The sequence below is a fragment of the Mesoplodon densirostris genome, chromosome 19, assembly GCF_025265405.1.
Source record: "Mesoplodon densirostris isolate mMesDen1 chromosome 19, mMesDen1 primary haplotype, whole genome shotgun sequence".
NCBI classification, from domain to species: Eukaryota; Metazoa; Chordata; class Mammalia; order Artiodactyla; family Ziphiidae; genus Mesoplodon; species Mesoplodon densirostris.
Genome location: NC_082679.1, coordinates 32,137,677 through 32,165,626, shown reverse-complemented (window position 1 = coordinate 32,165,626; position 27,950 = coordinate 32,137,677). Strand labels below are relative to the sequence as shown.

General features: G+C 39.8%; 1 protein-coding gene across 2 annotated transcripts in view; it reads right to left on the bottom strand.

The window, feature by feature from the left end:
* Positions 1-6,883: 6,883 nt before the first annotated feature.
* Positions 6,884-27,950, bottom strand: part of TENT4B (terminal nucleotidyltransferase 4B) — a 60,814-nt gene continuing 39,747 nt past the window's right edge. The window contains exons 2-12 of one of the 2 annotated variants that reach the window (XM_060084609.1): positions 23,359-23,482; positions 21,603-21,649; positions 20,060-20,180; positions 18,846-18,953; positions 15,881-16,009; positions 14,917-15,130; positions 13,024-13,150; positions 12,816-12,919; positions 12,533-12,720; positions 10,667-10,831; positions 6,884-9,509 (exon numbers count right to left, since the gene is read on the bottom strand). In XM_060084609.1, the coding sequence (XP_059940592.1) occupies positions 9,333-9,509; positions 10,667-10,831; positions 12,533-12,720; positions 12,816-12,919; positions 13,024-13,150; positions 14,917-15,130; positions 15,881-16,009; positions 18,846-18,953; positions 20,060-20,180; positions 21,603-21,649; positions 23,359-23,482 (1,504 nt within the window). In that variant the 3' untranslated portion in view covers positions 6,884-9,332. The remainder of the gene's footprint in view (positions 9,510-10,666; positions 10,832-12,532; positions 12,721-12,815; positions 12,920-13,023; positions 13,151-14,916; positions 15,131-15,880; positions 16,010-18,845; positions 18,954-20,059; positions 20,181-21,602; positions 21,650-23,358; positions 23,483-27,950) is intronic. The other variant, XM_060084610.1, reaches the window with a different exon arrangement.

Below are 27,950 nucleotides of genomic sequence, written 5' to 3'. Positions count from 1 at the left end.
GATCTTCACGTTGAACTCCTTTCAGGGTGTACTGGGGGTCAGCAGCTGCGGTGGCTAAGGACTGGATGGTGGGCAACATTCTTCATTTTACAATCCCTTGCCTTTTGTTCTTAATTTTGACCAAGTTTTGGGAGGCATTTCGTGACCAGTTTGTCCCATGATGCCAAGAATGTTCGTTCCCTGGTCAGGCAAGGATTTCGTTGATAGGCCACTCAATTTGCTATTACTGGACTAGGCCCTATTAACAGTAACCAAAAGCCTCTGGACCACCTGTCTTACTAGTCTGTTATGGTCCAGGAAAGTTCCCTCTTCCCACATCTAGAGTTACACTATTACAGTCATTATCTTGCATATCTGATCAATTGTTTCAAGCTGCCTAATCATCATTAATTTTACCTGAGGCTAGGCACACATTGGTAATGCAAGAAACAGTAATCTTGTAAAATAGGCAGAATACAAGTAACATAGCTAGTAACATTAATAAGGTCATAAGTAAGTATTTAAGAACTTCTATTAGGTGCAGCCCAGTATATCCCCTGGTCATCTGACCAGTCTGTTCTGCACCAATTGCTATCTTTAAGGGAAATGATATATTGGCATTGTACAGAAAGTTCACCAAAGATGTCTGCATGTACAAGATTATTATGACCCCTTACAGGATAGAGAAAGGAATGTTATCGTCTAAGGAGTTACATGGCTGGTACCAGAAGGAGAAAAATTGATCTTTATGGTTGAGCAGGTATTTCTGCCCTTGGGGAGGTCTCATTAATGCATAATGCAGATGCATAATGCACACCAGAGGGGAGGGAGGAGGCCCAAACAGGCAGAGAAAATTTTTCTCTCTTTAAAGAAAACCATTTAAAAATGCCGATGAAGGGCCTCCCTGGTGGCGCAGTGGTTGAGAGTCCGCCTGCCGATGCAGGGGACACGGGTTCGTGGCCCGGTCCAGGAAGATCCCACATGCCGCGGAGCGGCTGGGCCCGTGAGCCATGGCCGCTGAGCCTGCGCATCCGGAGCCTGTGCTCCGCAACGGGAGAGGCCACAACAGTGAGAGGCCCGCGTACCGCAAAAAAAAAAAGTCAAAGTTGTTGCGTTCCTAAGCTAACCTGGAAAATATAGAACATCTCATCACAGACTTTATTGAATGCTAATGAACACAGATTACAGCAAAAATTCTACAACTGCAGCCTAAGAAAGTGATTTCAAGGGAAGTATCTCCTTAGAAGATGAGAGCTCCTAAAGAGCAGGGAGATCACCATCTGGAATTTCCGAAAGCTACTGTTCATCCTTTTTCCAACAAATTTTTCCAGCAGATTTTCCCAATAAAATCCAAGGCAGTTTTTTACCTACTCTTGACCGAAATAGCTGGATCCCTTATCTTGCCAGAGTTCCCTCTCTTGGCTCACTGTATGATTCATTCTACTCTAAGACAGACAACTTATTTTTAGAGAGAAGTTTACGGTTGTTGCTGCTACAGTCACTGAATGGTCTTAAAAGATTAAGTTAGGGGACAGGTGGGGGGAAAATGATCAATAAAACTAATATCTTTTTATCAGTTTTGCCAAGGGCAACTTTTTACGTGGAAGTACAGAAAAAAAGTAGCAGGGTGTAGTTTCAGACGACCATGTTGCATTTATAACATTTAAATCCTAGTAAAAATATCAAAAAGCAACTCATGAAAAGTCACCTAAAAGATAAAACTGGGGGAATCTTTTTTTTTCTCAGTAAAAGTTCAGAAGAAAAAAGCCATCAAACAGCAACACTTTATAAAACCCCTATTCAAGTCGAGCTGAAAAGTACTGGACATTTCATAAGCGCTTATTAGCTTATAAGAGCCTTGGGGTATCTGACATGTGAATTTACCAAAGCTACTTGCAAGCAAACGTCAGCATATAAAAAGGAACGAAGTAGATCTGTATGTGCACTGACATGGAAAGATGTCTCTATATGGTAGGGGATTTGCAGAATACTATAGAATGATACCACTTATGTAAAAGGGGAAATGACCCCTCTGAAATTATATTTCTGCAGATATGTTTATGTGTGAAAATGCATTTCTTTTTAAATCTTAAAGTATACATCCCGGGCTTCCCTGGTGGCGCAGTGGTTGAGAGTCTGCCTGCCGATGCAGGGGACGCGGGTTCGTACCCCGGTCCGGGAAGATCCCACATGCCGCAGAGCGGCTGGGCCCGTGAGCCACGGCCGCTGGGCCTGCACGTCCGGAGCCTGTGCTCCGCAACGGGAGAGGCCACAACAGTGAGAGGCCCACATACCAGAAGAAAAAAAAAAGTATACATCCCGAAATATTAAAGAAGCTGGCTCTAACATTAAGGGATTAAGAGGGTGAAGGGTAACTAACTCCTTTTATGTAGCTATTTACAAATTACATTTCTTCACAATGAACATACATTCACGTATTTGTTGAGAAATTAAGTAAATTCACTGTGTCTGGGTGTATGGACAAAATCATCCTGTATATTCAATTTATTTTCTAATTTACTTTGAGAAATTTCTGGGGTGCTATTTAACAGGATTATACTTTATTGCTTTTTTTTTTTTTTTTTTTTTTGCGGTACGCGGGCCTCTCACTGCTGTGGCCTCTCCCGTTGCGGAGCACAGGCTCCGGACGCGCAGGCTCAGTGGCCATGGCTCACGGACCCAGCCGCTCCGCAGCATGTGGGATCTTCCCGGACCGGGGCACGAACCCGCGTCCCCTGCATCGGCAGGCGGACTCTCAACCACTGCGCCACCAGGGAAGCCCTATTGCTTTTTAAAAGAGAACATTTCCAGTAACTGGAGTGGGCAGTCTGGATTTACCAGCCAGTTGCCTACAGACTGCTGAAGTACTCTTCACCCAGAACCAAGCTTTGTAGTCATCCTGAAGCAAACTATTCAGGATTTTCCCCACCACCACTCCCTTGCGTTCCAGGCAAGCACCACTGGTCCATGCCATAGGACTGCCAGTTCTGCTCCCTGGGTGAGCATAATTCTGAACACATGCTTTAGTTGCACTTGATTATTAACCCTGCTTCTCTCTGTTCCTTGGAGAAACTAACATTTTCATTACTCTATTGTAAGAGTCTGTGTCATCTGCTCCATTGAACAAATGGTATCTCAATTTCTTAGTACAGCAAGCACAACCCCTTACATTAAAGCAAAGAGTAAAATTGGGTTGGTACTTGCAAATATCCAGATTTGAGGGAGTCCATCCCCAGAGTCTTGCAATGGCTATGGGGAGGCCAAAAGGATATCTTTGGTTAGGACATGGGCAAAAGAAAAAAAAAAAAAGCATCCTCAAGCAGCTTCCTCTCCACTGCTGGCATTTAAAAAAATGAAAACCCACAGAAATGCTATCTGTGCAGATACAAGAAAACCTCTTACCAGTCTAAATTGGGCCATCCTTAGAATTACAAGATAATTTCTTTTTAAAGTAGCTATTCCAGTCTTACATAAAGGCTCAGAGGTTATGAAGATAAATGAAGATAAATCAAAGCACAAAGCCTTTATTGAATTGCAGATTATGAATAATAAACCCAATGGTAAGCACTGGGGGCAGATGTGTGCAGAAATGCAATTTATAAAATTTTTAAGGCGAACAATTGACATCTTTGAAGAAATCATTGTTAGCTTAAAAAAAAAAAAAAAAAAAAAAAGCTTCCAGATGTGCAATTCATTCAGAGCATTCAGGGTTACCGGTGCCCAGTGATATGACCTCAGGAAATGTCGAGATTTCATAAATCACTTGTATCAAATCTCTTTTTCTGGTAAATTCCTTACTGCCTCTGCAGCGGTAACTAGACAAGACTGCAAAGCTTTCAAGATGATTCAAGCCTCCAGCACCTCACAGGAGTCCGCATTTCTTAGCACAGAAGGCAATGCTAATCAAAGAAGGAAATAAATAAAAGGTTATTAAAAACAAACACAGGTTCATTAAACTGCTAAATACGTGTATCTATGTATATTCCACTCAAAAAAAAATGTTTATCTCAATAGTCCTTCACATTTCATATCCAGAAGCTACACTGGCTGCCACCTATCCTCTCATCTTTAACACCATGCGGTAAGACGGTGCTTTTTAGTAGTGAGTACAGTGTGAAGACTCTGATATTTGTAACAAGTCTTTGAATTGTTTTAGGATTACAGGACTTTCAAAAGATTTCTTTAAAAAAAGTGACTGGAAGTTTCAGTATGTAAAAATCAGAGGGAGGGGATCTTAAATTTCAGAGATTATGTTTAGGGACAAAGAGACATTTTGTGATAAGCCGCAACCAAATATAAAAGGTAATATGAAATGATTCAGGGAACAGCTATGAATTGCACAGAACCCAAGCAGAAAGCTGAAGATAAATTTAAACTCAAAGAAAGTGGTTGATAACCAAAAATCTCATTCTCCTCAAAAAGTACGGCTGACTAATCCATAAGGGACAAGGACTACATTTCACCAAATTACTGGCTTTATAGAATGCTCCTCCTGGGCCTCTTTCTTCTCCCCTGCCCACCCACCCCACCAGTGGGTAACGACCAGCTTGTTTTACTTCATAATCTCTCGTTACCACAGCATCTTTAAGATAAAACAACACTCCTAACAAATTCATCCAGACTGTTTCCTTAGTAGAGACCTTCCCTGTAATCAGGACACGTAGAAGCTGCTGCAATGAAAAGAAGCCATGGCTGTGTGGAACCAAAAGGACTTAAATTAAAATGCAAAATTAAGATGATGTGCAAATACCAATCAACACGTTCGCTGAAATACACAAAATAAGAGAACACCTGACTTCCCTGTTAGCATCTGTTCTTATTGACATGGCTAACATGTCTCTCAGTAAATCCAGGAGATACCTCAAGTGTTTAGTCATCAAAGGGGATGCACTATCTCCATCGCTCTGGTTCAGCCTCTTTCTAAAGTGTTACCTCCTTCAGGCTAGTAGATTATGGACTAGGCTAAACTTAAACTTAATAAGGCACATACTCAAGCAGAAAATATAAAGGCCAAATACTCAGAAAAAACAAAAACAAAAACCCAACCTGACATGAGTAAAACAAACATTAGCACATTAGCAGTTTATGAGCTAAAAGCCGTCCTTAAGTAAGTATTTAACTCTGGATATAAAACAGATCAGCAGACCTTATAAGCAATTCCTTTGGTTAATAATTTTGTCAGCATTCAATGTATACAGACATTGAGTTCATTCTCTTTGAAGAAAAAATGTTGCTTAAGGTGTAAAGTTAAGACAGCTCACAAGATGGTCGAGAAAAAGGCTTCTGGGTGATGTAGGGTTTTCAAGTCATGCAAATGCTCTCCGGGGTAAAATCTGGCTTCTTTCTTAGTTATGGTAACTACCAAGTAGCATATCAGAATTCATTCTTTAACATTATTCCTCCCATAAATGTTCTGACAAAATTGCAGGCAGTTAAGAGTCTTGAGGTTTAGAAACTGAGACAAGGTAAAGACACCACTTCCAAAGAATTACTTACACGTATCTTTGATCCCACTTCAATGCTACATCATCCTCTCTCTACACATTTCACTAGATGTCACTGATGAAAACTAGGATAAAGAGTAACTGTTAACTATAACTTTCCTGCTCAGGTTTAATAGAGTCATTTATTGAATACTCCACTCACAAAATACTTTACGAGAATGTTGCTTTCCACTAATTCAAACAGTTTAATGAGAGTAAGAACTGATGGATAAGCATAAACTCTTCTGATTATTAATTTTGACATTTTAATATTTATCACAGCAAAATTGGGACTATTTTTTATGCTTTACCATTTAATGCTTGAAAAGTTAATTGAGAAGCAACCAATTTCCTATCAACATTCCAAGTTAGTGACTGAAACACTAAGAAATCAACAGCGTGTGATAACTGAGGGAACTGATTGGCTTCAAACTTTACATCGATATTAAAGTTGAGAAGATACGTCATGAACAATAAAAACATCAGCAAAACTTATCCCAAAATAATATCCATGGTGATTCCTAGGGATTTCTACAGAGCAACTTAAAAAACTACATCCTAGTCATCGGGGAGGTCTTTGCAATGAATACACGTCACAGCAATAGGGTCCTGCAGCTCAGAGCAGCCATACTCTCTTGTGACCCACCTACAGTTCAGAACCCCCAAACACTAAGCCATAGGTTAAGGCAATGAAAAGAAAACACAAGGAGATTTAAGACTCCAGAGGAAAAAAGGCTATTAAAAATGCTCTCCCTACCGCACGTGTTTTGCTCTGTGAAGACTTTATCCAGGGATATCTGGAGCCAAAGCAAATGACCTAAATATTAATGAGAGGCTCAAAATGCAAGGAAAGGTAAAACACTCAAAACAGGACAAAAATATAATATGGTCAACTGGTGAAGACTGGAGGGCGACTACATGTAAAACCAGTGGATCCCACAGATCAAAGCTAGATTTGCAAGCCACGCGCAACATCTCCAAACAAATCAAAGACACTAAAAACTGGGCACCTCCATGGACACCTTAAAAATGGAAGAAAAAATGCATTTACCTTTATCATCAAAGCATAACCACTCAGGTTTTGTGCTGACACCTCTTTGACCCATCAGCACCTCTAAAAACCAGTATTTTGAAAAGTTTATTATGACTTTTTAAGGAGCTTCCACACCAACCAGGTACACATACGCCACTGCCAGGGAAATGTCACCACAGTGAGGCAGGATTTGTAAAACCCCATTCTACAAGTACTAGCAAAGGAAGGTTATGACTCATGGATATGGATGGACTATAATATTTAAATGGCACATTTCTGACATATTCACAAAATCTTTATAGAAAGTATTTAAACTCAGAAAAGAAAAAAGACAGGAGTCAAATACAGAGATGAAATGTACAAAACAAATGAGCAGGCAAACTAAAAGTTCTTGAAAGTATTTTACTTCAGGTTGAAAAATGAACAGCTTCCACACCGTTCATTGCAAGATACACAGTATTCACGAATACAATGCTGGTCATTTGAGGAAATGTACACACCTCAATTTCTCCTTCATGCTTTTCTTTTAGAAAGATACTGTTTACCAAAAAGAAACGTCAGCAGTACAGGAAAAACTATTTTCCCAATAAATTTACGAAAACCTAAGATTCCCAATGGAATCAAGATTATCTTCCCGCTACCACCACCTTAATATAATCACATGCTTATTGAAACACTAATATCTGCACCCTAAGAGTACATTTACTTTCAACAATGAGGGTGATTCTTTAAAAAAAAACTTCAGTGTGGTAAATGTAACATGGATCTCTGCAAGTATTAAGTGTCTGAAATAGGCAGCTAATACTGGATTTAATATTATTTTATAAATAATTGTTCCCTTAGCAGTAAACATAAGTCTACACATTCACAATAGTCCTAGAAAATAAATACTGTGATTACGCACAATATGTTATGACAAACTAGTTTCAAAAACAGAAGCTCAACATCTTGATAAAAATTCTGATCAGAATAAAATGTGACTCTAAAATTTAAAACATTGTCAAAATAACATCACATTTAAAATCTTCCACGGTTTACACAAGTATTATGAACTTCCAGTTTTGGAACACATTTTTTTGTTGCGAATTAAAATACGAACTTACTGGAAACTGTTAATTTCAGTGATGACATCAGTTTTGGTCTTATTTTAGCATTATTTTCTTTATAAAAAGTTGCACTAAGTGTCCATTAATGGTCTGATTGGTCTTCAGTATTTCATAAACATATATAAAAGAAATTCCTAAAAGCCAATAGTACTTTATAGGTATATATTTATAAAAGAACCTCATCTCAGAAATGGCTGTAATTAACAGAGCCAGACATAGTGATGCTAAACGTAAGAGCGTTCACCTTGAAAGAAAGCATTTTCAGAAATATCACTTACATTCTATTAAATACTCCCAACCGAGTTCCAAACTCAACATGTGATGAATAACAGAATTATACATCTCATTTGCACTCAATACTGACCACAACCAAAATTTACAGTATGATTGAAACAAGCCAATGTTTAAAAAAGTTTTAATTAAAGATAACAATTCCATGAAAGGAGAGGATAAAGAATGGGATGACAAGAAGTATTTGGTCTTAATAAGGCAATACAAAATAGATCCATTATCAAAGACCATTTAATTTTTAAAGATCAACAATACCAAAAGCATAAAGTGGAGTATAAGAAAATAGTTTTTTATAAGTATGATTTAATTAAAGCTGTTTACAGTTATTCTCTCCCACAGTAGTTAAGCATGAATTTAAAAAAGAATAAGAGATGAGAAAAACAAGCACACGCAGCACACAGGGTTAGAGGAGCCAGCATGCAACGTCTGTGGAACTCGAGGTTTCACTGCAACAGGAATGGGACCAGACGTGGGTGGCCTTTTTTTTTTTCCTATTAGGAAGAAGAAGAAAAAAAAAAAAGACTGCAAAGGAAACAAACACAAAGTCATGTAATTGCCCATTGCCCAAGACGACAGCACTATAGAAAACAGTTGCAAGTTAATTCTTAGAGATGACTAGAGATTTTTCAGTGTTTACACAAAAGTACATAGTACATTTTTTTTTTTTTTTTTTTACAAAATAAAGTAAACGTCATTTGCCACCATAATCTTTTCTTTAGAGAGGAAAATTTTTGCAGCAGGTCACAAGGGTTCTATTAAGTCATTTGAATGTTGAGGAAACAAATTGAGTAATAGAACTAATCACTTCCCTATAGATGGATGTTAAGATGACAATTCAGATTATTTTTCAAACTAATCCTGAGAAAAATCTGTTTACAATTTAAACAGTAATGTTATGTAAAAAGTATTAACAAATCCACTATTACAAATATCAATTTCCTATATGGTCATCTATATATACACACAATAAAATGGTAAATATATGCAAAAATATTAAAAAAAAAACATGCACAGATCACTTTCCCCTTTGAAATCTGGACTTCCTATAAGATACCTGTTTTCCTTCCCCACCCCATCCTCTGAAATTGTTTCTTGTTTCTATCACCCTACCCACACTGAATACTATTCCCTATAACTCTGCATAAAGCCAATGAGAAATAGATTTATTTTACATTCAAGCTTTAAATCTTAAAATGACCCTGTTATAGCATATGACTTATCAAATGAGCAGCCTTTTTTTTTTTCCCCTTTTTTGCTTGCTTTTTGTTTTTGCAGTTGTCAGTCTTCATGATCCATTCCGTGGCGAGCTGGGAAAAAACGCAGTTGCTAAATCAACGTCTGAACAGTGTGAGGCTCCCGAATGTTTCCCAGGAGTCCCTATCCAACTGTCCTGAGCATGAGATCATTGCACACAGAAGACAGTCCATCGTACAACGCCGACTATCTACAAAGGTCTGAGAGGGGGGCGTCCCTCTTGTGTTTCCTCTTTTTGCCATGGTAATACTGATTATTTGATTTGCCTTGATGTTGTTTGTTTGTCATCAAGGAACCATGGCTTGTTTGGGTTGTACCTTGGAAGCCTTTGCTGGAAGAACGAAAGAGCCTTGCTGATCCATGCTGCAGAGAAGGAAAGCGGTCAAAAAGACATCAGTATTGCAGATTCCACAGAGCACCGGCTAAGACCTACCTCGGGGAGCTTTCGTAACTAGGAATATGCTGACTTATCTAGCAGGCAGAAAACGATGCTACAGGGGTTAACTCCCTCAGGCTCTAAAACTTTTAAATATCAAAAAACATAGACCACTTCTTCTGTTAAGAAGAAGCCCTGTCTTTTTAACAGAGTATATGGAATGTAAGGCTTTTCTTAAGGAGCCTATCAACCAATACACCACGTAACAAATGGCATTACTGGAAGAAGCTGTCAGACATGCAGGTGTGTTGCCAGGTCAGGGGTCATCACAGCTGGCCACTCCTTTCCTGCTATCACGTGTCACTTTAATTGCCATTTCTAAACGAGTCTGTGTTTGGTGCACATGACTATAGGTAAAGTGGATTCTGCGAGTCACGTCACACATGAGGTGACTGACATTAACAGTCAATCTGTACTGCCAAGGGGCCTTCCCCAGGGTCCCTGATGTACTGGGAGAGGGTGTGATGGCCTTAGGCCAGAGTCTAGTACGAAATGACTTCTTCCCCTCATTTTGATTCATTACTCATGATGAATAAAATTTCAGGCAACTGAAAAACTTACAATAGAGTGTCTGTGGCCTTTTTAAGTCAAAGCTAAAGCTAATCAGCTGACCATGGCTGACTGCTGTCTGATCATTTCAACACAGGCAACTAGGTATTGAATTTTAAAATAAAAAAGGATATATTATTCCCAGATGTGCACAACACTGCAATGAGATCATGCAAAAACTTCACGTGAGTTTACTTCAAGTACAGCTGAAACTTTTTATAACTTGAAGCAATTTTTTTAATGTTGAATCTGTAATAAGGTGGGTTGGCTGGGACATCTTATAAGGACCAGGTGCTAGATTCCCACAAAGGTTTATGTTACAATGGTGTCTCACAAAGATCCTCAGGACATCCTGTTACTAGAAGCACTGTCATGCTTTGGCACCTCTCAGAACAAAATATGTTTGTTTTTTAACCTAGAGCTTTCTTTAAACCCATAATATGTATGAATACATATGTATATATGTATATGCATGTACAAAACTCTAAATATTCTATACGGAATATTAACAATCAAAAACACAAATTCCACACACCTGGGATTTGTTGGTGCTGTTGGATATGTTAGTGGTCTGGGCGCTCTGCATTTTCCCGCCTGCCTGAGAGGACTCCAAGGACACATCCTGCGACCCTACCCGGTTCCCAGTGGACGGGCGGCAGAGCAGCTGTTTCGGGGTTTTGCACGGTGTCGCATCGGAATCCTAACACAAGTCACATGAATTATAATGTGACACAGTAATAATTTAGACATTCAATATTAAGAAAGGAAAAGAACTTCAGCTAAGCACTCTCTGGACTAAGTCTAATAAATATTTGGGAGTTAAAGGAAGCACACTGAGGAATTTATAAAATTAACTGCTTAAGTTTTCTTCTAAACATTTAAAGTGGCTTATTCTATCAGAGGGTTTCTGTTCATTGTTAAATCCACTGCCCACGCCTGACCTTGTTAATCGGCCTTGAAGGAGCTCACAGAGGTCCAAGTTTATGTGCATTTTTATTTACAGAAAATGAACCATGGTATAGTTGAAGGAGCATGATAAAGAGTGAGCACCTAGGTCCCAGTCCCTGATTCAATGTCTTCAACCAAATACAGAACAGTCACTTTACAAAGTTCGGTCTCTCAGAGTCTGCGATGACAAATCAGTGCTCCCTCCCCCAAACACACCGAGCGGATCAGACTTCCCAGAGACACTGGTCTGAGCCCACCTGTTTCTGGGCTGCTGGGGCCATGACTGCTACTCTCTCCTCAGGTCTACCCTTCCCCTCACACTCTGCCCAGCATTTCAGAGACACATACTCTCAGTCCCTAAGGTTCCCTCTCGAGGCCGTGTCTGCTTTCACCCCTCTGTGTCTGTGACATCTAGCTCAGCATCCTGTCCTCCACAGCTCTGCTCTAGGAACCAGAACTGCCCACAGGTAGATCCTGCATGTGAGCCTTTATGAGTCCATTATGATAAATGGTCATCGTCGACAACAGAAAACTATGCCTCTTCCATATTCAGATTATTTAATGTTATACACTTAATGAAGCCAATAAAGCCCGTTTTATTAATAGATCTTGATTTTAAGTAAACTCAGGATAAGACAGAAAGTAGATTAGGGATTTCCAGGGCACAGGGGGAGAGAAGAAATTAGGGACTGCTAATAGGTTTGTTTTTGGGGTGATGGAAATGTCCTGGAATTAGATAGTGGTATAGCTGCACAATATTATAAATATGCTAAAAAAAACCCCACTTAAGTTGTACATTTCTAAATGGTGAACAAGAGAGCATATATCCCATTTATATAAAATTTTGAAACAGACAAAACTGATGTATGGTATTAGAAAATCATAACGGTGGTTACCTCTGAGGGTAAGATTGGGAATTTACTTGAAAACATCATGAGGGAACTCTTTGGGGTGATGGTAATAGTCTGTATCTTGTTAGGATTTGGGGTTACACATGTGTATGCATTTGTTAAAATTTAGTAAATGTATAATTAAGATTTCCTTATACATTAATTTTATATCAAAAGAAAAAACTGGACAAACACTGAACTGTGGGTTAATGATAAGCACACAGCACTACTTTGTGGGAAGTGTGCTAACGTCTGCAATACTGTGAAATGTGTCAAAGAATAAGATGAACTGGTGAATGAATGGGCAGCTCTGTGATAAGCCAATAAAATGTTAATGGTAGAATCTAGTGGTGGTGTATATGGATGTTCACTAAAATCCTTTCACTTTTGGCTGTATGCTTGAAAATCTGAACACAATGTTGAGAAAAAGTACAATCATAAAGTTATTAAAATTTCCCAGGAACAAATAAGAAAATGAGCTAGCCTTGGCTCTCTAGATAGAGTTATACCCCCGACAGAACTGCTAAGGGTCTAGGTTTAGAAAACGATGTCTTCATACTTACGACGTCACTAGAGCTGGACTGTGTAGCGGAAGAGGAAGACACTGGACCTGATGAAGAGTTTGAAGAGTGTTTACTAACAGATTCCGAAGTTTTGATTCTACATTTTCCAAGGGCTTCATTTTCTTCAGATAGATTATTATTACATTTATCTAACTGCTGAGTATCTACTATCAAGGTAACACCATTTCCTGAAAGAGTGGCAAAAGATTGGAAAACGTTTCTTCCCATTAAGCACACACAACACAGAAAAGCCTCGAATACTCAATCGATGAAAAACTCTTACCATTGCATGAAGGCTCAGGCCTATTCTGCAAGCCCCACTGCTTTGATATCCAGTCTCTATATGTGGCAACTTCATCTGTTACTCTAATTATTCTACCTAATATGCTGCAAGTGTTTAAAAAAAAAAAAAGAGGGGAGGTACATTAATTTGAAGATAAGAAGCCACAACCAATTTTGACCCAATGGGCTGATTTTAGTTCAACTTTTACCTCTCCGTTTCGTTGTTGGGATAGTACTTTGCTATTGGCGATACAGCATGACTCAGAACAACGTAGGCATAATCAAAGGCCTGTTTCACTTGCATGGCCCCATATGAACTCCTTCCAACATCATTACCTTTAAAAGAAATATATACATAGATATTAAAACTTACCGTGGCTTAAGATGAACTAAATGTTTGTGAGCCCTCTTCTGGGAGGGCAAGGGCACTCACTATCCTGCTGGAGCGGCACTCAGAATCTGAGCTGTCGGTCCCACAGCTCCCCAGGCTCTATAAACGTGTGCATCACACATAAGTATGTTCTTGTGGCATATAAATTGCCTAAATGTCTTCTGACCCAACAGGACTATCCCAAACACAGTCATGCAAATAAAAGAAGTAACTGCCTGTTTTTCCCTAAGAGGGAAACCAAGCTAAATTATAAATACTTATTTTTTGCTTGGTAGGTATACAGACATCTCCTTCACTAAATTATGAGCTCCTAAAAAGCAAGGACCATCTTGCTGAAAAAACCTTTGTGTCCTTTATGTAGGGCAGGTTCCCAGTGAACATTTCCTCAATGAATCAACACAGAACTTTTTTTTTTTTCGAATTGGCCGCACTGCACGGCATATGGAATCCTAATTCCCCGACCAGGGATCAAACCTGAGCCCGCTACATTGGAAGCGTGGAGTCTTAACCACTGGACCGCCAGGGAAGTCACCACACAGAACTATTAATGTTTATAAGATGGCTCATCAAGCCACAGAAGGGCTCCTAGGCAACTACTCTATCTCTTAACTCCCTTTCCTTACTCATTTTCAAGGCCAATACATTAAAGCAAATGACTAAAAGCATTTCCATTGAAGTCCGATAACACGGAATCTAAATATTCTACAATTATATCAGGAAAAAATATTGCCCAGAAAAACTAGGATACAAGCAAGCAAACACAGCATCATGAAAGCACAGGAGGAATTCATTTTCTGCTCACTTTTAAGCCAACATAAAGCTGGAAAAAACACAGGGAGACTATGCAAAGTTAAAGAGGTAAGAAGGGGTCCAAAGGGAAACTAAACTATCTCTTGGTACCCTTTCCCTCATGAATTCTGAGACATATGAGCGTGCTCACTCCCTCTAAGGACCTCAAAATCCTCACTTAAAGCACCGGCTGACAACTGGTTAGAATCAGGAGCAGTGAGGACGCAAGAAAGAAGAAACATGGCACCAAACTGGAGATGCACAAACCCACCCATATAGTTAGTACCCATTCTCCTTTGCCTTTAAGAGTCGAATGGATTCTACTCCCAACTCAACTCATTTGGAAGTATGCAATGTGTTTTTCTGCTGTGTGTGTGTGTTTATGTTCATGTGTTTGCTTATAAAATATTTTGAGGGCTTCCCTGGTGGCGCAGTGGTTGAGAGTACCCCTGCCGATGCAGGGGACATGGGTTCGTGCCCCGGTCCGGGAAGATCCCACATGCCGTGGAGCGGCTGGGCCCGTGAGCCATGGCCGCTGAGCCTGCGCGTCCGGAGCCTGTGCTCCGCAACGGGAGAGGCCACAACACTGAGAGGCCCACGTACCGCAAAAAAAAAAAAAAAAATATATATATATATATATTTTTTTTTTTTTTGAGGGAAAAAATGACTACAATTACAAGTTAATGCTTAATTTTTCATCTGAAGAGAGTTTAAAGTACAATATGATGACTGACAATGCCCTTTCCTTCCTCTTTCTTTTTTTGGCCGCACTGCGAGGCTTGCAGGATCTCACTTCCCCCGACCAGGGATTGAACCCAGGCCCTCAGCAGTGAAAACGCAGAGTGAGTCCTAACCACTGGACCGCCAGGGAATTCCCAATGCTTTTTCTTTGAATGTCCATAAATTTACCTAAATTCAATACCTGGTTGTAAAGGATCTTCAATATAAAGCATGGATGGTCTGTAGCCATCTAGCATATTTTTCTGTACTTCATCTTTGGCCACATAGGAACCACCATCCTTTATCCGGATGCCAGTCTTTAAATAATTGAAGTGTCGTCCATATAATTCAAAAAATTCTATTAAGAGAACACCATAGTTTGTATTGGGGATGCAAGCATCTTCCCTGGGATGTAACTAAAATGAGAAGAAAAAGAATTATATTGGACTTTCTCTAAATTCAAGATGAGGATAATAAATGACATTCTAACTTCTATAAACAGTATTATTATAATTTTGGTTTAGTATAGCAGCCAATAGGTCATGGAGTTAGAGCAGGCTAATCATAATAGTACTTCTGTTATAGACAACCTAAATTAAAGCCCCATGGGTGTGGGGGGACCTGGTGGGGGACAATTTATAAGGCTGAATTTTACAGCTGCCCCAGGATGCTGAGAGCGCGGGCTTGGTCCAACATCAGGGAAATCATTCTGACTCACCAGCAGAGTCACACAGTTGGCAACACTGCGCCACATAAATACGCTCACTGATGAGATCAAGACTTCTAACTCATCTTAACCAGACAGCAAATCTCAATTCCAGCTAAACTTACAAGAGTAGTTGCTGAGAAGACATTCTTAATTTTGGCATTTGTGTTACTATTTACACCTGTGGAAACCACACCATACTTCTGCATGCTAAAATTTGCAGTGAAAAGTCTCAAAAATACTACAGCACACGGGATTAAAAAATTTTTTAAATATTCTTCCCTAGGGATTTTAAAATACTTATTTGCTAAATTATAAAAAGGTACCTAGTTTAAAGGGAAAAGTCATAAGTAATCAAGGGAGACACTCTAATTAGAGCTTGATTTAAATTTTTTCCAAAATGATTCCCAACTGATTTATTTAAAAAATGTTTAGTGTACACTAGTATGGTATAACTTACCTGAAGGAAACTCACTGCCATTAAAAAGAGACTATAAGAACCAATTCCACCTGTAAATACTTCATTAAGGTCCCTCTGTAATAAGAACTGTTTCAATACTAAAACCAAGTATGGTAATACAGGATATTTCTGGAAAAGAAAATTGTATTTTAAATGAATTCCTACATCAATAATAGCTCTAAGCATTAACAGCATATATGGTCTCTAAGTATAAACTGGTCCTTACATTACAAACTTTGGTGGACATATGTAATATACTTAATTTTCTATTTTAAAAACAAGCTATAAAAAAGTAAGCTATAAGTAATTAAGGATTGTCTCCTCACATCTAAAATCTAAAACATGTAGACGTAAATGACAGCACCCAAGCACTCACTACAGGACAGAAACGCTAGCAATACATATTTTGTGACACTGATTTATGACTATTACTGAATAATATTCAATTGTAAATAGGTAACAGAAACAGTATAGGACAATGTCTCAATTCTTTTTTTTTTTTTTTTTTTTTTTGGCCACACCTCCCAGCTTGCAGGATCTTAGTTCCCCGACCAGGGATCGAATCCAGGCCCCATGTAGTGAAAGCGCAGAGTCCTAACCACTGGACCACCAGGGAATTCCCATCTCTTAAAGCACTAAATCAGTGGGATTTTAAAGAATCACTTCTTGTAGGTGGCACTCCATAGGCAGACCAGGGTCCTTCAGATGACTCTGCAGAGCCCAGAAGCAGGAGCCATCCTGCCTGCTGTTCTCCATGCTGGCAGGTGAACACACAGACACACCTTCTGTGCTTTACAAAGGGTGAGAACATCCATGCTGGCAAATATGGACAGTGTGAGCCTGTCTTTCACTCAGGCACACACTCATGAAGTACTCTCCACAAGCCAGGCCCTAGGCTAGGGACGCTGAGGGGAACAAAGCAGGCACAAACATCAAGAAAGAAGTCAACAGCCATTACCTAGGGGTGGTAGAATTACTAGTGATTTTCACTTTTCTTGACACTTACAATGAAAACAAACTGCTTCCATAAGAAAGAAAAAAGTTTATACTTTTGCAAATCATGTCAAAGTAAGCAAGCATGAGAAACAACAAAAATATGGAGAAATAATCATTTTTAAACACTACAGTTGAACTCAGAAATATAGTCTCTTTAAAGAACAACTAGGCGGGCTTCCCTGGTGGCGCAGTGGTTGAGAGTCCGCCTGCCGATGCAGGGGACACGGGTTCGTGCCCTGGTCCAGGAAGATCCCACATGCCGCGGAGCGGCTGGGCCTGTGAGCCATGGCCGCTGAGCCTACGCGTCCGGAGCCTGTGCTCCGCAACGGGAGAGGCCACAACAGTGAGGGGCCCGCGTACCGCAAAAAAAAAAAAAAACAAAAAAAACAACTAGGCAAATTTCCAACAGAATTTTTTCTGCATATATCCTCTGACCCAGAAATTCCACTTCCGGGAATCTTCCTACAATTTATTAGTGTAAAGAAAGATGTAGGCATGGAAGGATGTCCACCAAGCACTTTTTGTAACAGAAAAAACCACTGGAAGCAACAGCAGAGAAGTGCTACACAAAGCACAATAAGCCTGACAAGGGACAACCATGTAGTCAGTGAAAAGAATGAAGGAACCCTGACTGTGCTGATAGAGAAAAACGCACCAAAATATTAAGTTAGAAAAAAAGTATTAGACATCTTTATATAGTGTTCTATATTCCTTTTGTTAAAAATTTCAAGAAGAGGATAAAAAGCAAAGAAAAAAAGCCAATGAAGGCACATCCTATGAAGCTGATCTAAGCATATAAGGTATAAGGGTGACTCACTTTTCACTACCCTTTTATACTGGTAAGATTTTTTATCATACGTATTATTCTCAATTTTTAAAAAAGTTTCTTTCTGGTAAAAAGAAACTTTATACACACCCAATACCTCCTAAAGAGTGGGATTACAGATAACATTTCTTTTCTTTTTCTGCTTTTCTATACTCTCCTCATTTATACAAGAATATAATGTTTACCACAGGGGAGTTAACATTTTTTCTGACATGAAAAGAAAAAGGTGAACCTGAAGAGCTGCTAAAAAAAAAAAAAAACACATCGTGGGGGCTTCCCTGGTGGCGCAGTGGTTAAGAATCCTCCTGCCAATGCAGGGGACACAGGTTCGAGCCCTGGTCCAGGAAGATCCCACATGCCGCAGAGCAACTAAGCCCGTGCGCCACAACTACTGAGCCTGCGCTCTAGAGCCCGCGTGCTGCAACTACTGAGCCCATGCGACACAACTACTGAAGCCCGCATGCTCTAGGGCCTGTGGTCCGCAAAAAGAGGAGCCACTGCAGTGAGAAGCCCGCATACTGCGACGAAGAGTAGCCCCCGCTCTCAGCAGCCGCGTGCAGCAGCGAAGACCCAATGTAGCCAAAAATTAAATAAATGAATAAAATAAATAAATTTATTAAAGAAAAAAAACCATTGTGAATGGAGAGGAATGATATTCTACATAAGCCAAAGCAGTTCACAGTTTTAGTTTTGGGAGAAAAAAGCTGATGGGTTTAAGCATGTGAAATGTTCTGAAGATGATGCTGACAAATTCTGCCCTATCTGGGAAGAAAACAGAATAAGCAGAAACAGACTTAAACCACTTCAAGATAAGATAAGGACACCTGCAGGACCTATCTTACAGGTGACTTGGGGATTAAAATCTAGAAAAGGCTCCCTAGAGAGGGTCTTAATCTGAACTCTTGGAGAGAAGTTCTTCAAAAGATTCCTCAACCCTTAATTCTTACTTGAGGTCACATTATAAATTACTATTACAAGCAGATTCAAGGAAAGTAAAACCACTGCACAGAAAAGAAGCATTTGTCAGCGATACACATATAAAAATAGTTTAGCCAAGTATATCAGAACACCACCACAACAGAATCTCAAAATGCAACTCCATTTCTAATATTTTCACTGAATAAACACTATAAATTCTCTGACCTTGGTAAAATCTTTGATGAGGTCAGCTGCTCTCACACCATTCTGTACATTAAAGCTGATATCAACTTTCACTTCAGTAAAAGAATCTGTTAATTTAATAATAGGTACCTAGAAAGAGAAGACAGGTAAAATTTAAATACTTTAACGAAATTAAATGACAAAATCAGGGGATGGAAGGTTATCAGACTTGAGGTCTTGACCTCCTCATGAGGACATAAAAAAACACTGAGTATTCTGAACACTCCATACCATAGTTGACTTGGCCTTCTAGATATTTTACATTACATATTTAGCATTTAACCTCATGCAATATATTTTGTAATTTCTACTAACTGAGAGTATTTAAATCAGGTAACAAAAACTTTCTCAACATTAATATACTTTGGAGAACAGTTTCCAACTCAAGAAAATCAAGAATTATGAATATCAGCCCACAGCACCAAACTGTTTCCAGTAAGAAAACTGCTAGATTCTTAAGTCACACACAGTAAGTCACTGGCCTTTTTGGTCAGTTTTGCAAACAGCCCAAAAAACAACCTAACAAGAGGACTTAAAATGTAAGAATGATTCTCAAATGAACAATGATAGGATGATTTATATGCGATATCAGGAATTCTTTAAAAAAAAAAAAAAAAAGCTCTATTTCTACCGTGCATTAGAAAACTCAGGCCAGCAAACTTTGTGTACAGAACTGGATTTCCAAATTAACAGCTTTTAATAAAAAACAATACAAGTTGTTTTGCTCTAATAAAACCTAATATGCAAAAATCCAAACTTCTAAAATAGACATATTTATTTCTAAAATGAGCTTCTGTGAAAATTCTTTAATGTCCATTCCGTTAGTTAAAATATGACTTGATTTACAAAATTTCAATTAATACAATTCTTCAAGGATACAAAATATGATAGAAAAGTAACAGCTGTGCAACTATAAACTTTATCAGGTATCCACATTTTTACTTACGTTTTTATATTAAAAAATCTCTACAGTATTATGTATGATAAATTGAACAATACTTTTTAAAGAAATGTACAACCAGAATAATTCACTTGTCTCACAAACACAACTTTTTATGTACAGCACTGTGATCATTAACAAAAGGAAGGAATAATGCACTCACAATCCGAGGTGCTCACCAAAATTAAATCTTAATTTTACAAGTTTCATGCATAAGTAACCTAGAGAGTTTAAGATGAAATGTTGAAGAACTTACAGTTGCTTTGTCTAGAACTTTCACCGAATCCTCATCTGCAACCTTATGCTTCCGAAGAGCTTCTTCCAGGGTCCAGAGGGGTAGGTTCTCCCACTTCCCAAACACCACAAGATCGATGTCACTGAACACAGAGCACACACAAGAGTTGTTCCAAGAAGTGAGAAACTGTACTTACTTTAACTCATTCAAGCTACAGATAGCAGGTTAGTACAACGGAACTCTTTCTCACCCCGCCCAATGAAGACTAAATGTGTTGGTGAGGACTGTTTTTAGAGAGGAAGTGGAAACTGGTGATTTTAACAAACTCCTCCTTCTCCTGGTCATTTCCCGGGGTGATTTTAAAAGAAGTAACACCTCAAAAACACCAGTTAACGTTTCCTGTTCATAAAGGCTTCTGGTACTAAAAAACTTAAGACCTTCCAAGTGAATGGGATTAACTGATTGTGACTTACATTATTAAGTATAAAAAGCAAGATGCAGGCAGTGTATCTAGTATGCTACCATTTGTGTACAAAAGGAAGAAACACACATTTCCTTTTATATGCATAGAATATCTCTGGAAGGATATGCAAAGAACTGGTAATAGCAGCTCCTCCAAGGAGAGAAACTGGGGGAGAGAGGTGGGATCCAGACTTTTCATTGTAATTACGTGTGTGCTCTTTTCAAATCTGAACTAGGTAAATGTAGTACTGTTCATAAAATTTAATTAAATTATTAGAAAGAGTGACTCAGGTTTTGCTGAGGCTCAGAACCTAAACAAGGAAAAATATTAATAGACTCAAAGTTGAATATTTTACGGCTTTTGTAGGCCTAAGACAGCAATGGGAAGAATGGAAATTGCTAGGATCCATCCACTTTAACACATTTTAAGTTTGGGTAAAGTAGACTGAATCAAACTCAAATGAAAAAAAATGATGGATGCCTATAGTGCACTTGAACATTTGTTAAAAGGGTAAATCTCAGGTTGAGTGCTCTTACCACAGTAAAAACAAAAACATCATAAGAGTTTTTGCTTCGTAAAGACCACAGCATTTCAATTCTTACAGAACGGGTACTCACTCCTCAAGGAAGTCTTACTAACCCCCAAATCACCCACAACACACACACCCCACCCCCAGCTATCGGCCAAGACAGCCCTCATTTGAGAAGACCGAAACAAACAAGAGGCCTGAAAAGACCAAGACTTCCCCCAGAGAAGAGTTTGTACCCTGATTTTCTGAATCAGAACACTGGAACAGGAGTTAATAGTATGAGTTCTTAATAAAAAATGAGAGACCTGGCATTCCAGAGAATACAAAGTTCTAGAGCATAATCAGGTGTTTTACCATAATATTACATTAACATCTGTGTTAGTGGGTTAAGTTATGGGGTTGAACAGTTCTCTGCAGTGATATTCTACCTCAAGATAATTCAAATAAAATACAGGTATGTGAATTTTTGTTTCATAAATCTGCTTTGTTTCAACTCTTACACATTCAACAGTCAAAGTGCATACACTCTAAAAAAATGTACAGTCCCTTAAAAGTGCCATAAATGTACTAACCTAGTAGGTAAATACAGGCCAGTTTTAAAACTTCCAAATATCTGGACCTAAAAGAGAAAAAATTGTTATATTAAAATATCAGATGAAAAGCCACCAAGCTATGGAGAAATGCAGGGTTTTGCCACCCTCTACTGGTAATTTTTAGTACTACAAGAGCACTTTTTTTCTAACACCATGCTTTCATGAAGCGGGATCCCGTGGCTTATAGGCAGACATTCGGAATATAGCTTAAACTTATTAGGTTCAAATATCAAATATCAAATATGTAGACTTAAATAGAAACCTTTCGAAAGTAATGTTCAGGTCACTAATGTTCCCTGATAATCTAGAGATATAATCACAAATCCTTAACTTTTGTTCTCTCAAAAGGAATCTTCTCATAGATTACTGAATTAGGGTCAGGCTACTTCAGTTCCAGGACAAGTGCCAGCCTATAGGCCATCTCCACAGAGAACACCAGGCACTGTCATTATAACATCATGCTGTGGCATAAAATCAGGACATATCCTATCTCAAACCACAGAGAACAGTGGAAGACTCAGGCAAATATGTGTCTGCAAGTAATTGCAATAAAGGATGAACAATGGAAAACGTTCAACTTTTGAGGTGAGATGGACCCAGGAACCTAATCACAGCCTCGTGCTCCTCATCTGCAAAAAAACTGTGGATAAAATCCCCCACCTCAGAAGGAGGAGGACGGATTTAGATCAGGGCTTCTCAGCTTCAGCACTACTAGCATCCAGGGCAGATAATTCTTTGTGTTGAGGAGCTGTCCTGTGCATCATGTGCTGTTTAGCAACCTCCCTGGCCTCTACTCATTATATGCCAGGAGAACCTCACCAGTCACGATAATAAAAAATGTCTCTGACATTGCCAGATGCCTCGTGGGGCAGAAACTTGTCTCCAGGTGAAAGCCGTCAATCTAGATCACACAGGAGAAACAACGTGGCATACAGTGGCTGCTCAACAAAATATTATTAGTGTCCTCCCCTCTTCCCTGTACCTACAGTATCTTATTTGAAGCTTCTTTGTTATGCCAACTGGACCAGAAAAACTTCCCTGGCTTCACCTTCACCAGCCCATGACGGAGTCTAAAGAAAAGCTATATAACACAATGTACAATGTAATGGATTCTAATAAGTTACTTCTTCGAATGCACAAAATTGTACAACAGACCCTCAAAGGAGCCCTAAAAAGTGAGCGTCAACAATAAGAACCACAAATAAGCAGAGGAAATCTTGGGCAAAAGTTTTGTTCATTGGGTGGGAGCTATACTGGGAGACAAGGAGTGATTAGAAAAAGAGAAGAAAAAAGCAGTTTCAGGAAAGTAGAACACACGCCCGCATTAGCCTATGAAGACGAATTTCAAATGACATAAGAAATTCCTACTTGACATCTTCATTCAGCTGTACACAATTATGTAATGTTCATACGGACAGGCTGGAACAAAATAGTAACAGCGTTTTGATACATCACATCCAAATAACCCACTACTACAAGGAGGGTTTATTTGTCTTTCTTCTCTTTATAGTAATGATTCCTAAAAATAGTTTGCAGTTAGTAGCTGCTATTCAGTACTGCAAAGAAACAGTTTTAAGTAAGTCATCCAACTCAATGCAAATAATTAGGAAGCCCAAAATTCTAAAGGCTGAAGAAAATTCTTTGCTTTTAAAATTTCATTAGATCACAACTCTACAGATGCACATACACAGGGATGTTACCACCTAAGCACTCTCCGACCCAGACAGGTACTCACGTCAGCACTGGGCCAGAGCTCCTTAATCACACTCTCGATCCTGTTCACCACCTCCATTCGCATCTTCTCTTCCTCTGGTCTTGGAGACATGTATTCATAAAAATCACTTATTTCTTCATGCAGACTGAAAAAAAAAAGCAGAAAAGTTCATATGAGCAGGGCCAGACTGATGAGCGATCACTAGCTTAAATAATCTTACCTGATTAAGTCTACAGGATAACTCAGCTGATGATTTTACATGCATAAATTTCTCACCTTAATTTTATTTTATTTTTTTTATATATATGTGTCAGCATACAGTATTTGTCTTTCTCTTTCTGACTTACTTCACTCTGTATGACAGACTCTAGGTCCATCCACCTCACTACAAATAGCTCAATTTCGTTTCTTTTTATGGCTGAGTAATATTCCATTGTATATATGTGCCACATCTTCTTTACCCATTCATCCGATGATGGACACTTAGGTTGTTTCCATCTCCGGGCTATTGTAAATAGGGCTGCTATGAACATTTTGGTACATGTCTCTTTTTTTTTTTTTTTTTTTTTTTGCGGTATGCGGGCCTCTCACTGTTGTGGCCTCCCCCGTTGCGGAGCACAGGCTCCGGACGCGCAGGCTCCGGACGCGCAGGCTCAGCGGCCATGGCTCACGGGCCCAGCCGCTCCGCGGCATATGGGATCCTCCCAGACCGGGGCACGAACCCGTATCCCCTGCATCGGCAGGCGGACTCTCAACCACTTGCGCCACCAGGGAGGCCCCATGTCTCTTTTTGAATTATGGTTTTCTCAGGGTATATGCCCAGTAGTGGGATTGCTGGGTCATATGGTAGTTCTATTTGTAGTTTTTTTTTTTTCTTTTCTTTTTTTTTTTGCGGTACGCGGGCCTCTCACTGTTGTGGCCTCCCCCGTTGCGGAGCACAGGCTCCGGACGCGCAGGCCCAGCGGCCATGGCTCACGGGCCCAGCCGCTCCGCGGCATATGGGATCCTCCCAGACCGGGGCACGAACCCGTATCCCCTGCATCGGCAGGCGGACTCTCAACCACTGCGCCACCAGGGAGGCCCTATTTGTAGTTTTTTAAGGAACCTCCATACCGTTCTCCACAGTGGCTGTACCAATTCACATTCCCACCAGCAGTGCAAGAGTGTTCCCTTTTTTCCACACCCTCTCCAGCATTTATTCTTTCTAGATTTTTTGATGATGACTGGTCTCACCTTAATTTTAAAGTTACAATTCATGCTAAAATGGGAACGTACAAAATTTATTCAAAATGCCAAAATAAATAAAACAAGAAATTCCAAATTCCAAGAAGCTTTAATAGAAGTGTCCTAGCAGCTCCCACAGCATGTATTATCTGCCTGTGCAGAATATTTGCTGGGCGCTGGTGATTTTTAAATTTCTTAAATTTCAAGTGTAAGGCCTGGCCTCTGCCTTTACACTTCTGATCCAGTGGATATGAACACAAGAAGATACAGAATCTAGGTGACAAAGACAAGCTTCCTGGCAGTGGGGATGACCCTCTAACCCCTCTGTAATCCATTCCTCACAGGAGCAAAACAGCGTGTCTTTCAGAATGTTTGCTTAGTGAATTAAGTGTCAAATGAATAGGTCAGCCAGCGAATATCAGCAAAGACCTGAAAAGAATGGCTGGCAGACAAGGCTCCATGAAGGAGCTAAGAAGACTTCCAGAGACCGAGAGGTACGAGGCACACTCAGGGAGCACCGAGCAAAGGGCACAGCCTGTGGCGGAGGGAGGAGTAAAGGGAGGAACAGCAGCTGAGAGGAAGGCAGCACCTGATGACAGCAGGCTTTGAACAAAAAGCTAAGAAGTTCAGACCTTCCCCGGTGGTAACGGAACTATTTAAATGCTTCTGAGAGGGACCAAGGAAAGACTGACTTAAAAAATGGAGCATTTTAAGAAGATTCATCTGGCAGTGGTGCAAACAATGGATTGGGAAAGAGACGAGACTGGAGGCGGAGGAATGGCTCATAAATTACTGCAACTGTAGAAGAACTAGCTGAAGGCCTGGAGGATGGTGGAAGGAGAGAAATGGGCTCCAGAAGTGCCACACACACAGACACAATGGCTGGGTCGCAGGGCATGACCAGCAATGGAAAGACAGGAGTGAGGACACCTGCAAGGGCTGAGGCCTGAGAGGCTGGGGGCATCGATGAACAAGATGAAAGGAAAAACTAGGCTGGCTAAGGGGCTGGGTGTAGTCAATTACTACTGCAGAATAGAAGAAAACGAAAATAGCATTCCTTAACAAGCTGGCGCAACTGTGAAGAGCTACCTTTAGGAGGGAAAACTGAATATAAAATGGGAGGAAATCTGCTAAACTTGTGTTGGACGCAGACACGGTGGGAGGCCAGGCTCCAGGCGGCTGGAGGTAAGCCGGAGTGAGGTTGTTCTCATGGTGTCTCAGTCTAGCACAGCTGTGATGGACCGGGAAGCCAGGAGAAGGGCACTAGTTAAATAGCAATGGGTGCCACGTGCCAGAGGGGAGCATGCTGGGGGGCAGTGGTAGGCAGTGCAGCCTCGAAGTAACAGAATCTGGAAGGAGGGGTGTGCCCGCAGTGGCAAGCCTATTCAGGTCCAGAGCGGGTACAGGATTCAGAGGAAGCTAGAAACACCAGGAGATCCAAAATGGTTATAAAGAAAGGAAAGAAAAATGTCTTAAGTCCCAACCGCCACTGGCTATAACATTTAAAATGTGGCTGAGTAAGCAATCAACAGTTTCTGCCTCTTCTGATGTTTTATTTTTAGACAGAGTCAAAAAAACTTGAGTTCCAGACTCAGGCTCTGCCTGAGGGCAGCTATGTTCTTTTTGAAATGCGACTGGCACTTTCTGGCCTCGGTATCCTCAGGCACAACCAAGGGGTTGGCAACAGGGAGCCTTTTCAGCCCCTTAGTTTCAAACCCTGGGCCATTTGGTAAGGAATGATTTATAGCAGTGTTCTGCCTGTTCACTGTGCAATACCACAGAAAACTGGATTTTAAAACTCCAGGGAGTTCTGCAGGTGGAATCAAGTCTTCCTTGGTATGCTTCTAGGTACCCTAGGATCTTCTGATTTTTTTTTTACGCTTCCCAGGTTTTAATACATTCTCTAAGGTATCCCCTTTGGCTTCTTAAAGACAACAGCTAAAATGACTAGTCATTACAGAGTTTACAGCTTGCTTTACTCTTCTGCACTTTTGGCAGGGATGAGGGCCACAAATAAACAACAAAATAAATGGACTTCTTATCTAACTGGATCATTTGCTATGTATCAGAGTTTATTTGTGGTTCAAAAGCACATCACTGTAGAATACTTCCATTTTAACCAATGGAAAAAACCTCCTAAATTTGACTGTTATCTATTCTACAAAGGCCCACTTACACATTTTCTAATTCAAATACAGGCAAAAAATATTTAGCCTGTCTTCCAGTTAATCTTCAAGTCATATGAAACTAAGTAAGAATTCATCCTCTGAACACTACTGAGTGCCTATGTTCAGGGCATTACAAGGAAAAAGGCTAGTCACACATGATCCTTGCACTGGGTAGTTTCCATCTAATGATGAAAAGAAATACTCATTTGAAGTAGTTCTGTGATGTGTAATATATATATTCCGCACTGTTCCACCACAGGCAGGTTGCAGATGAACAGGAGTGCTTTCCAATGATGATAGCTTCGGGAAATGGAAAGGGGTTGCCTTGCAAGGTAGTAAGGTCCCCGTCACTACAAGTATAAATTAAAAAACTAGATGACCATGAAGCAAACAAAGGTCTTATAAGAGATTTCTGAACTTGGTAAAAAGTGGAGAAGATTCTAAAATTCCTGTTTATCACTAGGCTTTTAGGTTTCTAATTAGCACATTAATTTGGAGACAAGATATTACAGTGTTACGTGACAAATCCTTAAATGAAGACTACCCTAAACTTTAAAAATCCATGGAACCATCTTCCCATTTAGGAAAATATGGTTCTACAGCTTATCTGTAGATTTGCATTTGCCATATTGAAAGGGGGAAAGAGGAATAAAGGAAAAAGGGAGGGCTATTAAAACAAAAATGTACTGGAACAGTAAGAACAAGAGAACCCATCTCAAGCCTGCCAGGGTCATCTCCTTACCCACACCAAACACAAACATCATTACCTATATCTTGTCTATATTTAACTAGCTACTTGTAAAATGCTTAAAGAACTAAGTGAGAAATGTTGGTATATTTCGGAAATAAATTTCCAGTAAAGATTTAAAAATAATTCTGAGGGGCTCTATCCCTGTGGACTGCATAATTTTACTGGCATGGTGCCATGTCTATCTAGGGGCTTCAAAAATCCTGAAGGAACTGAATCCCACTTTTGGAGTAACTACTACATTCCTGGCACACTTCTGAGTGACATGATGACCTAATAAAGGCTGGAAACTAGAGAAACTTTGCAAGTCTGCTTTCACATATTAATGCAACTTTATGCCTCTGAAATCAACGACTCAGAGAAAACTTTAGTTTCTCCCACATCTGGGTCAAAACTCAATATGATTAATTAGTAAATATTGCTGTATGCTACATACTCAGCCTTACGGTTTCTCGTCTTAAATTATAAAATAC